Below are 14,155 nucleotides of genomic sequence, written 5' to 3'. Positions count from 1 at the left end.
AGAGCATGAAAACTCAAAGCCCTTGCGAGCCCCATTTGGTCCCCATCATAAGCCACAGGGCTACGCCTAAACCATCTCGGACCCTAACCGGGACTCCAAATGCCTTCGCTGCGGCATTACGTCACGTCCGCAGACCTTCCGGCCTTGTGGAGAATGGAAACAACAAAAATAACAGTTAAAGGCCACGCATGCGCAGAGAGCACTATCGGGAATTGTGGACGGATTAGGTTTTATTTTTTTTTTTTGTCCGGAACTGACGTGCGGCTGGAGAGCTGAGGCGGAGGCAGCGGTCCCTCTAACCGGAAGCGATTGCTAGCTGGCGACCAAGAGGCGTGTTGACGCAGAGTCGGGCGCCAGAGGGCGCCTGGTAGGGTCAGTCTGGGCGGAACCCCTCCCAGGTTACACACCGGAAGTGGAGGGCCCTTGGTCGTCTCAGGCTGTAGCCGAACGAACCCTTCCCCGTCTTACAGACCGGAAGTTCTGGAGGTCAGCGGTTCGTAATAGTTCTAACTTCCGGGGTTGGTTCTGCGGGTCGAAAGCTTGAAAGCGATAGGCTGGAGGAAGCTGGAAGATGGGAAGTCACGGGCTGCTGTTGGCCTGGTTCTGTGTGGTGCGTTCGAGTCTTGTACTATCCTGCGCTGTGGGTTCGGGTGCCCGAGCAGAAACGGTGGGTGGGTGGTTTGCTTGCTGGTATCGCGTTGGTGGAGATAGAGGCAGGATTTAAGCCAAGAGCGACGTTTGAGGATGCCTCCTTGCTGGTCAGGGGGATCCAGGGTGGTGGGGTATGTGAGGCATGCGGCATGGCCGGTCGGTGACGGCTGAGAGCACTGCTCACCGTCTCTGCATGACCTCAACTGGTACCTGTATTATAGCTTTGAGCACCTGTGGCCTGGCCATCAACTCATCATGTTCCTGGCGCGCCTGACTTCACAGCTGGTCAGGGCTGTTCCTTGGGCAGGTAAGAGGCCCTGTGAACGCGGAATCCACGCCTGGGTTTGGGGTGAGAATCATAGCGGATAGCGGCCCAGCTCGCCTTTAGCAGTCTTAACTCGGTATTGGAAATGGCCTATCCACAGATATTCCTTGTGAACTTGGATGTAGTATGAAGGGTACATCGTAACTTGAGGCTAAAGAATAAGATCGAGGTCTGCCCGTCTGGGGTGTATGTCTCGGCCAAGCCTGGGTAGTAGTGGTGTTCTAATCTGTTGTGGGCTCAGCATTAGCGACTGTGTTGTTTCCCCCAGGTTTCAGTCGTTCCTGGCCTGCCTCTGGGGTGATCGGCAGCCATGCTTTTCCACCCCTTTACAATTTGCAGCCTGCAAGCCAAAGTCGGGCTGCCTCCCTCCCTGGTAAGGGGGCCCAGTTGGAGCTTGAGGAGTTCCTGGTCCCCAGGAAGATGTCCATCAGTCCATTAGAGAGTTGGCTGACTGCTCGGTATCTATTGCCCAGACTGGATGTTGGGGTCCCAATGACTGTGATTCCCTCCCAAATCTACGAGTGTCCACCCAGCCAGGAGGAGGAAGCCAAGCAGGGAGTCAGGGAAGTCTGGGATGCCACTGCAGTGCAGTGCAAAAATGTGCTGAAGATCCGAAGACGGAAGATGAACCACCACAAATACCGCAAACTGGTTAAGAGGACACGATTTCAGCGGCGTAAAGTCCGGGAAGGACGGCTGAAAAAGAAGCAGGTGAATATGGGCTCTCCCTTGGACCTTGATTAGCAGTGGTTGAGAGTGCTTGGCTTTGCCGAGAATGAGTTGGTTGCCCCCCTTCTGCCCTTGCAGATCAAGTTTGAGAACGATTTGAAGCGCATCTGGCTGAAGGCAGGCCTGAAGGAAGCTCCTGAGAGCTGGCAGACCCCGAAGATCTACATGAAGAACAAATGAGTCTGGAGTCCCATCCCTCTTGTCTCTCTTGCTGCTGACTCATTATAATAAACGTTGGAAAAACTCAGTTATTCTGAGCTGGCCTAGATCTTTGGTCTGGTGTGAGCTCTCTTGAGGTAGAAACAGACTTCCATCATAGGAACCCAGAGCCCAAGGTGCATAATGAATGGTTGCCTATATCCCAACTGGTCCTTGACCTCCAGTCTGATATGTGCCTCCCGAAATGACAGCCTCATGTAGAGACTGTGCTGTGGGATCACTAAACAGCTCCAGGGAGGTGGGCTTCAATGTGAACACTGACCGTAGAATGACCTGGGTGGCATTGGAGCTGAGGGGTACCTGGACTAGGGGGGCTTGTGATTAGATTATGAGGTAAGGGATGGTTTGAGAGGGCAAGGTAGGCCAGGTTTCCCAAAAGATACATATGGTCCCCTATAGGTAATGAGCCCTTTAAATTGCCCTGCTAGTTGGGATGGTATCATCTGGCCATAGGGATGGTATTTGCATGGGTGCCAGCTTTCCCAGATGCCCCAGCCTCCTCTTGGCTCCTCAGCCTCTGTGGGTTGGGGCACTAATTAGAAAAGGTTGCCTGAACAGAGTGTGTTTTGCTAAGTTAAGTGTTGAGGGCTTACTGAGGAAGATGCTGTTTAGAATCTTAGCTTGAGGTAGAGACACTCATGATTCCAGTATCCCTGCATCAAGAGGAAATGTACACTCTGAATAGTTGGAGGCCTTGTTGTACCAAGGTCTGAGGGAGCTAGGTGTAAATAGGGGAACCTGGACAGTCTTATCCGTTACACCATGTAGGCCCTTCTTGTGTACTTAGCTTTCTGGTACCTATCATCAGAGTTAACAAATCTAGGATAGACTAGATGATATTGATATTGATACCAAATGTCCGTTGGTATCCAGATGGCCCCCTGCCCAACTCACAAGAATCAGTGAACAGGTTTCTAAAAGGCATGATCCCAAAAGGGCAATGTGTTCTCTGCTAAAAAGATTGAAGCTGAAGCCGGGCATTAGTGGGCACGTCTTTAATCCCAGCACTCAGGAGGCAGAGGCAGGCGGATCTCTTGTGAGTTCGAGGCCAGCCCGCTCTCCAGAGCGAGTGCCAGGATAGGCTCCAAAGCTACACAGAGAAACCCTGTCTTGAAAAACAACAAAACAAAAGATTGAAGCTGAGCTGGGTGTTTGGTGGGCACTCGCCTTGAATCCCAGCACTAGGGAGGCAGAGGCAGGCGGATCTCTGTGAGTTCAAGACCAGCCTGGTCTACAGAGCGAGTGCCAGGATAGGCTCCAAAGCTATACAGAGAAACTCTGTCTCAAAAAACCAAAAAGGAAAAAAGATTGAAGCTGATGGAGTGCTAAAAAACCTAATGTGGCTGTGTTTTTACTAGTGACCATAAGGGGGTGGTAGTCAGACTTTTGGCATCCCACGAACCCTGGCCTAGGACCAGAGCAGCTGGCTGAAAGCTGCTTTCTGGACTCCCCAGCTGTGATACTCTTCCTGAATCTGGCCTCTTGTGTTGACTGGAATCGGGGTCCTAGGGCTCGGACCTCCAAGATTGAGCCTTGGTGAAGGGAAGCACGCCCTCTTTGAGCCAGTTCTAACCCTGTAGCCCCCTGCCTTCTGATGGCACTTTTGGCAGTCCATATTTCCTGGTATTTCCTTCCAGCTCTGCCCAAGAGCTGCCCTGTGGCTCACCCCACACTTCCTTTTAGAGGAGAAATGAGGTTTTGATTCTGCTGTCTGGAGCTAAGCTTTCAGATCTCAACAGAGGCCTGTAAGGCAGGAGGCCCAGGTGGTTCAGCTACCATGCTAGCTTCCACTCGGTGTGTCAGCTAGAAAAGAAGAGGCCCTGGGCTACTTTACCTCCTACAGAATAATGGCTTTTTGGTTTTGGGGTTTGTTTTGGTGTGTGTGTGTGTGTGTGTGTGTGTGTGTGTGTGTGTGTGTTCTGAGAAGACAGGGTCTCTATGTACTTGTGGACATGCCAGGCTGGCTTCAAATTCACAGAGATCCGCCTGACTCTGCCTCCTGAGTACTGGGAATAAAGCCCTGCACCACCATGCTTGGCCCAAGGGCAGTGGTTCTTAACATTGCCTGAATCATATCTGGAGTCATTTTTAGTTGTTAGGATGGAAATTAGAGGTAACAGATATTGCTGGGTTCCTACAAGACAGGAATACAGGACCACACAATTCACAGTTCCACACGTAGAATCAGTGCTGGGGATGAGATTCTCATTGCCAATGTCATCTATCCTGGTGGGTCAATGTTTGAATCAGTTCTGTCTAATCTCCACCAGGCCTATGGCTTAGAAGACTATGCCCAGTCAGGACCTCAATTTTGAGGGTTATATTTTTGTCTTTGCAGCTCCTCCCAGGCCACAAGTGGCTATCCATTCTTTCCTATAGGGCCTCCACCCTGCCTTCCACCTTGTGGGATGCATAGCCCCTTTTTGGTATCTCCCCATTCTGGGAAGACTCTATGAAGGGAGGCCTGTGATTTGGTTCTGCTCCCAATTGATCAACCAGGCCCCTCCTTTCATAGACAGGGTTTAGATTCCAGCCACGCCAGGGCTGCTAAGAGTAGTCTTCAACCCATGATGTGTATCCCATCTTTTGTACCAAGTCTAAAAGCTAATAGCTATCTCAATGTGTCCTTCTGTGAGCTTATCCCAACCACATGCCAGCACAACCAGCATATTTGAGTACCTAGTGTGTCTCCTAACCAGTAAATATGCAGGGTGTCCACATAAATGAATTCTTAGTGCTGCTGAGGAACTCTGGTCAGGGCACTGCCAATTCAGAAGCTCCTGTGTGGGATACAGTATGGCTCTTTGAAGCAAGCCTGACTTTCCAATGGGTTTTACTTCCCACTGTCATGGAAGTATGTGGCTGGCAAAGACAGTATGTTTTTTCTCCAACTCACTGAGATCTGCCTGCTCCTGCCTCCCTCATTGCTGGGATTAAAGGTGTGTACCACCACCTGTACCATCACTGCCTGGCTCCCTGTTGGACTCTAAACTCTAGGGCTCTGATCTCGCTGGATTGGAAGGAATAGCTCTTTGCATCTGTCTGATAGAGGCTTGGTCACCAAAGCAGGGACATTCTCTACCTTTTAATGTTATGCAGCCTAATCAAGTGTTCATATTGACTCTGCAGTTCATACTAATACAAAGGACTCTGTGGTACAGACCCTAGTGGCCATACTCTTGGGGAGTCTTAGAATTCTATTCACCATGAGAATTTAATAGGGACCATTTCCTCCATTTTCTTCTCTGTCCACGGCAGCTCTAAGAGTATTTTTGTGTGCCATCAGGCCAACCTATACTTGTTGCATTTATTTATTTATTTATTTATTTATAACGATTTTATTTATTTATTATGTATACAACATTCTGCTTCCATGTATATCTGCACACCAGAAGAGGGCACCAGATCTCATAAAGGATGGTTGTGAGCCACCATGTGGTTGCTGGGAATTGAACTCAGGACCTCTGGAAGAGCAGCCAGTTGCTCTTAACCACTGAGCCATCTCTCCAGCCCTGTTGCATTTATTTTAAGACAGGTTCTTACTGATGGTGATCCTCCTGCCTCAGCCTCTTGAATGCTGTGGCAACAGGCATGTGCCACCATGCCCATTGCACTTCTGTCATTTAGAAATGATCCTAAGGGATTAGAGAGATGGCCTAGTGGTTAAGAGCACTTGTTGCTCTTGCAGAAGACCCAGGTTTGATTCCCAGCACCTAAAGGCTGTGTAGCTCCAGTTCCAGAGAATCTGATGCCCTCTTCTGGCCTCTGAGTGCACTGCAGGTAGTATACAGCCATATACATGTGAGACACCCCCACAAACAAAATTACATGTAAACACTTTTTTAAATGATCATAAGCCGGGTGTAGTGGTGCACCCTTTTAATCCTAGCACTTGGTATGCAGAGGCAGGTGGCTTTGTAGGTTGGAGTACAGTCTGGTCTATGTTGTTCCACAAGAGCCAGGACTATGTAGAGAGACCTTGTCTCAAAATAATAATAATAATAATAATAATAATAATAATAATAATAGATCATATAAGGTAAGTATGCTGGTCTACCAACAGGGCAAGGACTGGTGCATTCATCTAGTTTAGCACTGGATCTTGAGTGCTTGGTAGACAGCTGGTGTTCAGTAGGTCCTGGATGAATGAAGACCAATGTGGGTCTTTATGGATGCGTAACAATGGATGTATAAGCAATTCTCCGTTTGTGCCTGGGTCTGGTCTAAATATATTCCCTGGGACCATAAGAAGCCTGTGGTGGGGGAGTTGGGCCTGACTGACTCTCTGGTTATGTGTTTTTTTTCTTCCCAATGATCCTGTCTGCCTGGAATGTCCGAGTCACCAGGAATAGGAGCCAACATCAGATTCTTAGTCTTTGTGCCTAGTGGGTTGGCTGATACCCCTTGTCTGGCCACACCCCTAAAAGAAGGGGAGATAGGTCTAAGGCTATGGGTTGGCTGAAGCTTGGCCAAAGTACCATGTGGTCAGTGGTTTTACCCTCGTCTGTTCTTTTCCTAGAGGGACAACAATTCTAGGTGGGGCTGGGGAGCAAGGGGCAGGGAGCTGGGGGCTCCACAGAAGGAGCTGGAGTGGCTCAGGCCCTTGACTGTGGGAGGGGCAGGTGGCTTGGTTAGCAGCCCGGGCTGCCTGCTTGGCTCCAGTTCTTGTCTGTGGCTATTTCCTGCTTAAGGATGTGGTGGTGGGGGCTGGAGGAGGGCAAACAGACCTCTGCTGTCCATCTTGACTCCTCTGGCCTAAAGTAGAGGACAGGATGAGGGGAAGAAAGCATTGGCTAAGGCTCATCTGTTCCCATGTATGTCTTTGGGGGTTAAAACTACCATAGATATCAGCATCTGGCCTGTGACCTGGAAGTAAGTTACTGGGATTTGCAGTTTGAGAGTTCTCCAAACCTCAAGTGGAGACCCGAAGCCAGGGAGTCTGTAAAGGGAAGACCTAAGCAGAGACTCCTGCTAGTGCACTCTTCCTCCGTCCTCTATCTGGGACCATGTCATTGCTCATATTTAGGATCAGGCATAGTCTACCTCTGTGTCCTTCCATCACTTCCTGAACACTCTCCCTCCATGGAGAAAAACAGGATAAAGGACAGCCTGGGACAACCATGGGAGAGTGGAGAGGAGAGGCAGATATAGGAGAGTGTAGGGTAGAGACAGACGCTGTGGCAAGTAAGGCATCAACAACACTTAAAAAGCAGAAAGGAAGGCCAGAACAGGAGGACTGGGGGATGGCCTGCTGGGTGGGACTTGTTTTTCTAGAATAAAAGGCCCAGGCAAGAGCTGGGGGCCAAGTTCATGCTCTGCCTGGCCCAGATCCTGGATGGCTGGCTCCCTTAGAGGTCCTGAGAGATTTCCTATAGCCTCACAATTCCCTGTTTCCCCCTCCCTCCAAGAGCCAGCTAGGCTGAGATTCTGGCTTTGTCTAAGGACTTGAGGACCCGCCCCAACAGCCCCCAGGGATAGGGCCTGTACCTATTACTATCCAAATAAGTGGCCTAGACTGCTTAAGGGCTTCGGAGGGTTTTTTTTTTTTTTTTTTTTTTGGATTATTTTCCTTTCTTGTTCTGAGGTTTGCTTAACTAGCAGGAGTGGGCTGGTACACAGTGCTGCTCTGTTATTTACCATTTGTTTATATGACTTTGTTTTCCCAGGGCTTCAAATTTGTACTTTCTGTTGGGAGAATTCCACTCCCCTTTCCTCCAACTGCATGTTTCCCAGATCATAGTAATCCAGTCCTAGTTTCAGGACTCTGGATTTCCTTTTGAATGTGGACAGCCCCAGTCATGAGGCCATGAGGAAAGTCTGACCACACTCATACTCTGTCCTCAGTGTTAAAGGTCCTACCACTCACCTCCTAGGTTCACTGTTCTTTGTTTGTTTGAGACAGAATCTCACCATGTGTAGCCATGACTGCTCTGGACATCACTATGAAGGCCGAGTTGGCTTCACATCCATAGAGATCCACCTGCCTCTGCCTCCATAAGTGCTAGAACTAAAGGTGTGGGCCATTCTGCCTGCCTGGATGATTGGCTGTTCTTGTTCCTAAAGATACTGCAATTGTGTTGTCCCCAGGTAGCCCACCATGGTCCTAGAGAAGGGCATAGTAAAATTAACACTCATCTAAATTGGAACTGGAAGAGCCATGTGATCTGGCAGGGAGAATACAAGAATGGAAAAAGCAGCCCAGGTGCTCTGGCCTGGCTGATCACTTGGGAGAATGTCAAAGCAGGGGATGCCGATCATTCAACCTCAAATACCAGTTCTTCTGCAGCTCAGAAAGTTTACAGATGCTTGGCGCAGGAATCCTCACATCCAGGCCTCTTCATCTGTCCTAGGACTGAGCTACTGCCCATCCCCAGGACTGACCAGTGACTGGCCGAGCATCTACTCAGACCCTCCCACCTTCTGGGCCTGGACAGAAACACTACAGGCCAGCCAAGGATGGGGGAGGCCAAGCAATAGAGCAGTTCAGTAGGCGGGGCACAGACCCTGCCCACAGCTCCGTGATGTCAGCGGGTGCTGGCAGGGAGAGGGGGTCGGCCGCGGCTGTTTTTCTGGAAAGTTAGAGCTGAGTAAGACAAAGCCCAGCGCGGTCCCTGCAGACGCCATGGAACTGCTGTCCTGTGTCTTGCTATGGAAACTGATGCTTCTTCAGAGTGAGTAGGAGACAGTGGGGTTGGGTGTGGGTCAGTGAGTGGATGAACTGTCTGTGTTTAGGCTGGGAGGGGAAGGGAGCACAGGCTGGGAGGGGAAGGGAGCACAGGCTGGGAGAGGAAGGGAGCACTCATCAAAGAAAAGGACTGGGCCAGGTGCCTCAAAACAACTATTCACCTTCTATCCATGAAGCTTTCAGGTACTCTAACAGAAACCCCAGAGGGCCGAAATAGGGAGGATGTAGCCAAGGGTGCCTCCTGTGTAACTCCAGGGTCAGCTGCTTAGGGTGCAGTCCTCCCAGACGTGGGGAGGAGAGTCAGTGTGGCTGACAACTAAGGGGCTAATAGAGTCTGTTCCAACCCCTTCTTCAGGCCCCCAGGCTTTCCCACTCTGGCCTGCTGACAAGGCACATTTTTCTTGGAAGCCTGGAACCTAAACCACTTCTCTACAGCACTGTCTTGGACCAGTGATGGCAGATCAGGACTTATTCCCCATGAAACCTGTTGGGACTGTAGCAGAGGTCCACACTGCACCTAGGATAGGGTGTAGGACAGAGCTATGAATGCCTGAGGTCTGGAGGTTCCTAAAGGTTCAGCACAGATGCATATACTACTGCTGGTTGCCTCAGTGTCATGCTAGAGCAGTTCGGAAGGACTTGTTGCTATGATGTGACAATGGCTACTTCAAGTTCACATTTCGAAAGAAGTCTGCAAAGAATCACATTCTTCTCTACTACACAGCTAGATTTCCTGTTTCCCTCTTACCAGAGTTATCTATATAGCCAGGAAGGTGACACTAATGGTGTTAACCTGCAGCTTCCCTACCAGAACTAGTTTAGTGGGCATCATGACTGCAGGAGGTCCCAAATGGTCTTCCAGCTGGTGGGTCCTGGGATACAAAGGTGAAAAATGCCTACAACTCTATTTCTCCTCTCCTTACAGGTCCCGCACTCATTCTGTCCTCAGGTCAGTATCTCCTACCTAGCTGTGGGCAGGGCCCCTTTAGGGTCGACTTCTCTCCTAACCCATCTTGACTTTTGCCGCTGACTCCCCCTTCCCGACAAGGGTCAGTGTCTGAGTCCGTGGTGAAATGGCAAGCCGGAACCCAGGCGGTGCTGAGATGCCAGAGCCCGCGCATGGTGTGGACCCAAGACCGGCTGCATGACCGCCAGCGCGTGGTCCACTGGGACCTCAGCGGTGTCCCCGGCAGCCAAGGGCGCCGACTCGTGGATATGTACTCGGCGGGCGAAGAGCGCGTGTACGAGCCGCGCGACCACGGCCGCCTCCTGCTGTCGCCATCTGCCTTCCACGACGGCAACTTCTCACTGCTCATCCGCGGTACGCTGTGGAACCGTGGTGGGGCTGAAACTTTGGCAGATGTTGAAACTTTGGCAGGGGGCGGATACATACCTTTGACTAGGCGAGGCCTCCATAAGGGTGGAGTCTTGGAGGGGCGGGGCCATGGAGGGGACAGAATCGTTTTAGGGGAGGGGCCATGAAGGAGGATGGGCCCCACATGCTGAGGTTGTCTTCTGCTAAGTAGCGGTGGAGGAAGGTGACGAAGGGGTATACACCTGCAACTTGCACCACCACTACTGTCACCTCTACGAGAGCCTGGCGGTGCGCCTCAAGGTCACCGACGATCGTGAGTGTGCCCCTCACTCTCCTTTGCTACTTCTATCCCTGCCCCAGCCCGTCTTCCCCTTCCTCACATCTGCCGGCCAGTGAGTGATCTGGCTGCCTCTCAAATGCATCCGCAGCCCAGTTAGCTCGAGCGTACTGGGACGGCAAGACGGAAGTGATGGTGGTGGCCCGCGGCATGCCGGCCCTGATGACTTGTGTGAACCGTGAGCACTTGTGGACTGACCGCCACTTAGAGGAGGCGCAGCAGGTGGTCCATTGGGACCGACAGCTACCTGGGGTACCACACGACCGCGCTGACCGCCTACTTGATTTGTACGCATCTGGTGAACGCCGTGCCTACGGGCCATCCTTCCTGCGAGATCGCGTGGCAGTGAAAGCCGATGCTTTTGCACGCGGCGACTTTTCCCTACGCATAGATGCCCTGGAGCCGGCTGATGAAGGCATCTATTCCTGCCACCTGCACCACCACTACTGCGGCCTGCACGAGCGCCGGGTCTTCCACCTACAGGTCATCGAACCCACCTTTGAGCCACCTGCTCCTGCCTCTCCCGGTAATGGGTCAGGCCACAACAGCGCTCCTGGCCCAGGTGTGTGTGCAGCCTGCCAGCCCCCAGAAGGGGCCCTGGTGTGACCTAGGGTGCTGGGGGCTTCCTTCTTTCCTTCCTTCCCTCTCTTCCCTCTCTCCCTCCCTCCCTCCCTCCCCCCACCCTCCTGCCCTCCCACCCTCTCACTCTCTCTTTCTTCTTTGAGACAGGGTTTCCTTGTGTAACCTCAGCTGTCCTGGAACTAGCTTTGTAGACAAGGCTGGCCCCTGTCTCCTGAGTGCTGGAGTGCGGGGATTAAAGGCATGTGCCACCACACCTGGCTTGTGAGGGTTTCTTTTTTTTGTTTTTCGAGACAGGGTTTCTCTGTAGCTTTGGAGGCTGTCTTGGAATTAGCTCTTGTAGACCAGGCTGGTCTCGAACTCACAAAGATCCACCTGCCTCTGCCTCCCGAGTGCTGGGATTAAAGGCGTATGCCACCAACGCCCGGCGAGGGTTTCTGATGTTTGCTACTTACCTGTAGATCCCACACTGGTAAGTAGATCCCGAGGCCACAGCGTCATCAACGTCATTGTCCCAGAGAGCCACGCACATTTCTTCCAGCAACTGGGTTATGTGTTGGCCACGCTGCTGCTCTTCATCTTGCTGCTCATCACTGTAGTCTTGGCTACACGCCATCGTGGAGGTGAGATAGGACCCTTGGAACAGAAGGTCCTGGATTAACAGAGGACAGTGAAACTGACCTAATACTCCTCTTTTCACAGGATGCGAGGCCTCTGACAAAAAAGCTGGGAAATCAAAGGGGTGAGTTTGTCTGTTCAACCTTCCTCCCAGACCTGCCCTGCCCTGGCCTCCTAAACTGCCATCTCCCTTTAGGAAAGATGTGAACATGATGGAGTTTGCTGTGGCCACAAGGGACCAGGCTCCTTATAGGACTGAGGACATCCAGCTAGGTAGGAATGAGGGCCACAAGGGTCCAGAGGAAGTGCATTTTTTGGGTGGGACTTACTCTTTTCTTCTAACCAGATTACAAAAACAACATCCTGAAGGAGAGGGCTGAGCTGAACCACAGTCCTCTTCCTGCCAAGAATGTGGATCTGGATAAAGGTGAGCAGTGGAGGGAGACCCCATCACCCATCCCTTCATCCCACAAGTGACTTTGTGAGCTCACAGGACCCTGTGGATAGGAGACTCCTGCCATCTTTTCTGAGAAGGGCTTGGGAAGTCATGCCAAATGTCTTCCCTGACTTTTCCACTGGGACTAAGGGACAGAGAGTAGACATTAGCCATTTTCTTGGCTTCCAGAGTTCAGGAAGGAGTACTGCAAATAAATGGATTCTGAGCTTCTGGCTGGGCCAGCAGCTCTGTGTCAAAGAATGTCTTCCTGACCCTCCTGTGGCACTCTGGCTTCTTCTCAGCGGCTGGTCCCGCTTGGCCTGAACTTGGCAGAGCAGCTGCCTGCACTTTGTTCTTCCAAGAATCACCCTCATCTTGGTGAGCAACTGTGGGTTCCCTAGGGATTCTGGCATAGTATGGTTGCTGCCCTTCAATCACCTGTACCCACTGGTGGCCATACCTCCAACTTTGACACAACAGACATAGATCCCTTGTTAATGTACACCAAATGCACAGTCTCTCGTGGATTCTTCCTGCTAGGGTCAAGAAGACACTTAAAGGTAGTCCAGTTAAGACTGCTACTCACAAGTTCAACATATTAGCCGTCTTGGGAAGCCCCCAGGGTCTTCCTGAACTGCACCATGTTTATGCATTGCACAGGGCCCTGTGGTCATATGTTCTGACTCATGGGCTGGCCCTCCTTACTGCTTTGGGCCACTTGGAGCTGGCCTGTTGCCCATTTTCTGCTTCTGATCCCTTTTTGCTGAACGCCTTCCAAGAGTTACACCAGCAGTTACTGGGCACAATGTCACTCTTGGCCTTGACACCTCTCCCTTTGCTGGAGTCTGGGATTGGGGCTCCATTTGTCCTCCATTTTGGCTGAAGATGGGGGAAGAGAGTTCTGAGTGGCCTGTGCTGCCACATCAAACAGCTCCTACTGGGAGAATTTTCATGTCATAATAAAAAAACACATCTGATTTTTAGTCTTGGCCCTGCTGTTCCCCTTCTGTTCATAGAGGACATATCTGGGCCTTGGGAACCCCCCAGGTGCTCTCATAACCTTCATTTGAGTTCCACTGCCCTTCCCTATTCCCTTAAGTGGAAGGTCTATGTCACTATTTTCCACTTTCAGTCCCTTTTCCAAGTATGTGTGTGGACAGGAAGGAGGTGGGGGCGGGAGCGTAAAATGGCAGAGGGGAGATAGGACATAGACGGAAATGGTGTTGGCTCAGTTCTTTGTGAAGCAGATGCCAAAGTGGAGTAAAAAGAGGAAGCAAAGATAGGCAGGCAGGCTCCCCAAAGATATAGGTCTAAGGAGATTTGGGCAGAAAGAGCCTCCAAGAGGCAGGGGTTGGCCAACAGGATCAGGTATTGGTTTTCAAGTACTAGTCTCCTAGGGCTAGTCATACTGGGCATTGGCTATGGGACTTCAGCAGACTCAGAGGTGAAAAAGCAGCTAAGAGAGGTCTCAGACTTCTTTTCTCACTCACCCTCTTTTTTATTTTTTATTTATTTATTTTTTGGTTTTTCGAGACAGGGTTTCTCTGTAGCTTTGGAGGCTGTCCTGGAACTAGCTCTTGTAGACCAGGCTGGTCTCGAACTCACAGAGATCTTCCTGCCTCTGCCTCCCGAGTGCTGGGATTAAAGGCGTGCACCACCAACGCCCGGCTACTCACCCTCTTTTTTAAATAAAGATTTATTTATCATGTATGCAGTGTTCCGCTTGCATGTATGCCTGCCTGCCAGAAGAGGGCACCAGATCTCATTATAGATGGTTGTGAGCCACCATGTGGTTGCTGGGAATTGAACTCAGGACCTTTGGAAGAGCAGCTTGTGCTCTTAACCTCTGAGCCATCTCTTTAACCCTCCCCCCCTTTTAAAAAATTTAAAAATTTGGAGCTGAAGAGATGACTCAGCAGTTAGGAGAACTGACTGCTCTTCCAGAGGACCCCGGTTCAATTCCCAGCACCCACATGGCAGCTCACAACTTTCTATAACTCCAGTTCCAGGGTACCCAAAACCCTCACACAGACATACATGCAGACAATACACCAATGCACGTAAAATACATAAAGTGATAAATTAAAAAATTAAATATATATATATTCATTCACACATACATTTCATGTTTATAGGTGTTTTTGCCTACATACATATCTGTCTACCACATGTGTGTAGTGCTCATGGAAGCCCGGATGCTTATTTGTTTATTTTGACACAAGTTCTAACCATATAGCCTGGTATGGAACTCACAGAGATCT

The 14,155-nt window shown here is 50.8% G+C and overlaps 2 protein-coding genes across 7 annotated transcripts; both read left to right on the top strand.

The window, feature by feature from the left end:
- Nucleotides 1-478: 478 nt before the first annotated feature.
- On the top strand, nucleotides 479-1,973 carry Aurkaip1 (aurora kinase A interacting protein 1). 2 transcript variants are annotated; one of them, XM_027398580.2, is made up of 4 exons: nucleotides 479-610; nucleotides 873-958; nucleotides 1,245-1,687; nucleotides 1,784-1,973. In XM_027398580.2, the coding sequence occupies exons 2-4, from the start codon at nucleotides 907-909 to the stop codon at nucleotides 1,883-1,885; spliced, it is 597 nt and encodes a 198-aa protein (XP_027254381.1). In that variant the 5' UTR covers nucleotides 479-610; nucleotides 873-906; the 3' UTR covers nucleotides 1,886-1,973. The 2 variants fall into 2 exon arrangements, with proteins under 2 accessions (XP_027254381.1, XP_027254382.1); XM_027398581.2 differs by having other exon boundaries at nucleotides 561-667.
- Nucleotides 1,974-6,326: 4,353 nt separating this feature from the next.
- Mxra8 (matrix remodeling associated 8) lies at nucleotides 6,327-12,877 on the top strand. Of its 5 annotated transcripts, none has more exons than XM_035439326.1 (11): nucleotides 6,327-6,408; nucleotides 8,275-8,595; nucleotides 9,535-9,558; nucleotides 9,658-9,930; nucleotides 10,136-10,237; nucleotides 10,353-10,823; nucleotides 11,302-11,463; nucleotides 11,543-11,582; nucleotides 11,655-11,731; nucleotides 11,805-11,885; nucleotides 12,197-12,877. In XM_035439326.1, exons 2-11 carry the CDS (start codon nucleotides 8,547-8,549, stop codon nucleotides 12,274-12,276), a joined length of 1,359 nt encoding a protein of 452 aa, XP_035295217.1. In that variant the 5' UTR covers nucleotides 6,327-6,408; nucleotides 8,275-8,546; the 3' UTR covers nucleotides 12,277-12,877. The 5 variants fall into 5 exon arrangements, with proteins under 5 accessions (XP_035295217.1, XP_027254383.1, XP_035295216.1 ...); XM_027398582.2 differs by lacking the exon at nucleotides 6,327-6,408 and adding an exon at nucleotides 6,511-6,796; XM_035439325.1 differs by lacking the exon at nucleotides 6,327-6,408 and adding an exon at nucleotides 6,511-6,796 and having other exon boundaries at nucleotides 8,012-8,595.
- The last annotated feature ends 1,278 nt before the right edge of the window (nucleotides 12,878-14,155 follow it).

The sequence above is a fragment of the Cricetulus griseus genome, chromosome 2 (genome assembly GCF_003668045.3).
Source record: "Cricetulus griseus strain 17A/GY chromosome 2, alternate assembly CriGri-PICRH-1.0, whole genome shotgun sequence".
NCBI classification, from domain to species: Eukaryota; Metazoa; Chordata; class Mammalia; order Rodentia; family Cricetidae; genus Cricetulus; species Cricetulus griseus.
The sequence above is the reverse complement of the archived record's forward strand: the minus strand, read 5'-3'. Positions and strand labels throughout refer to the sequence as shown.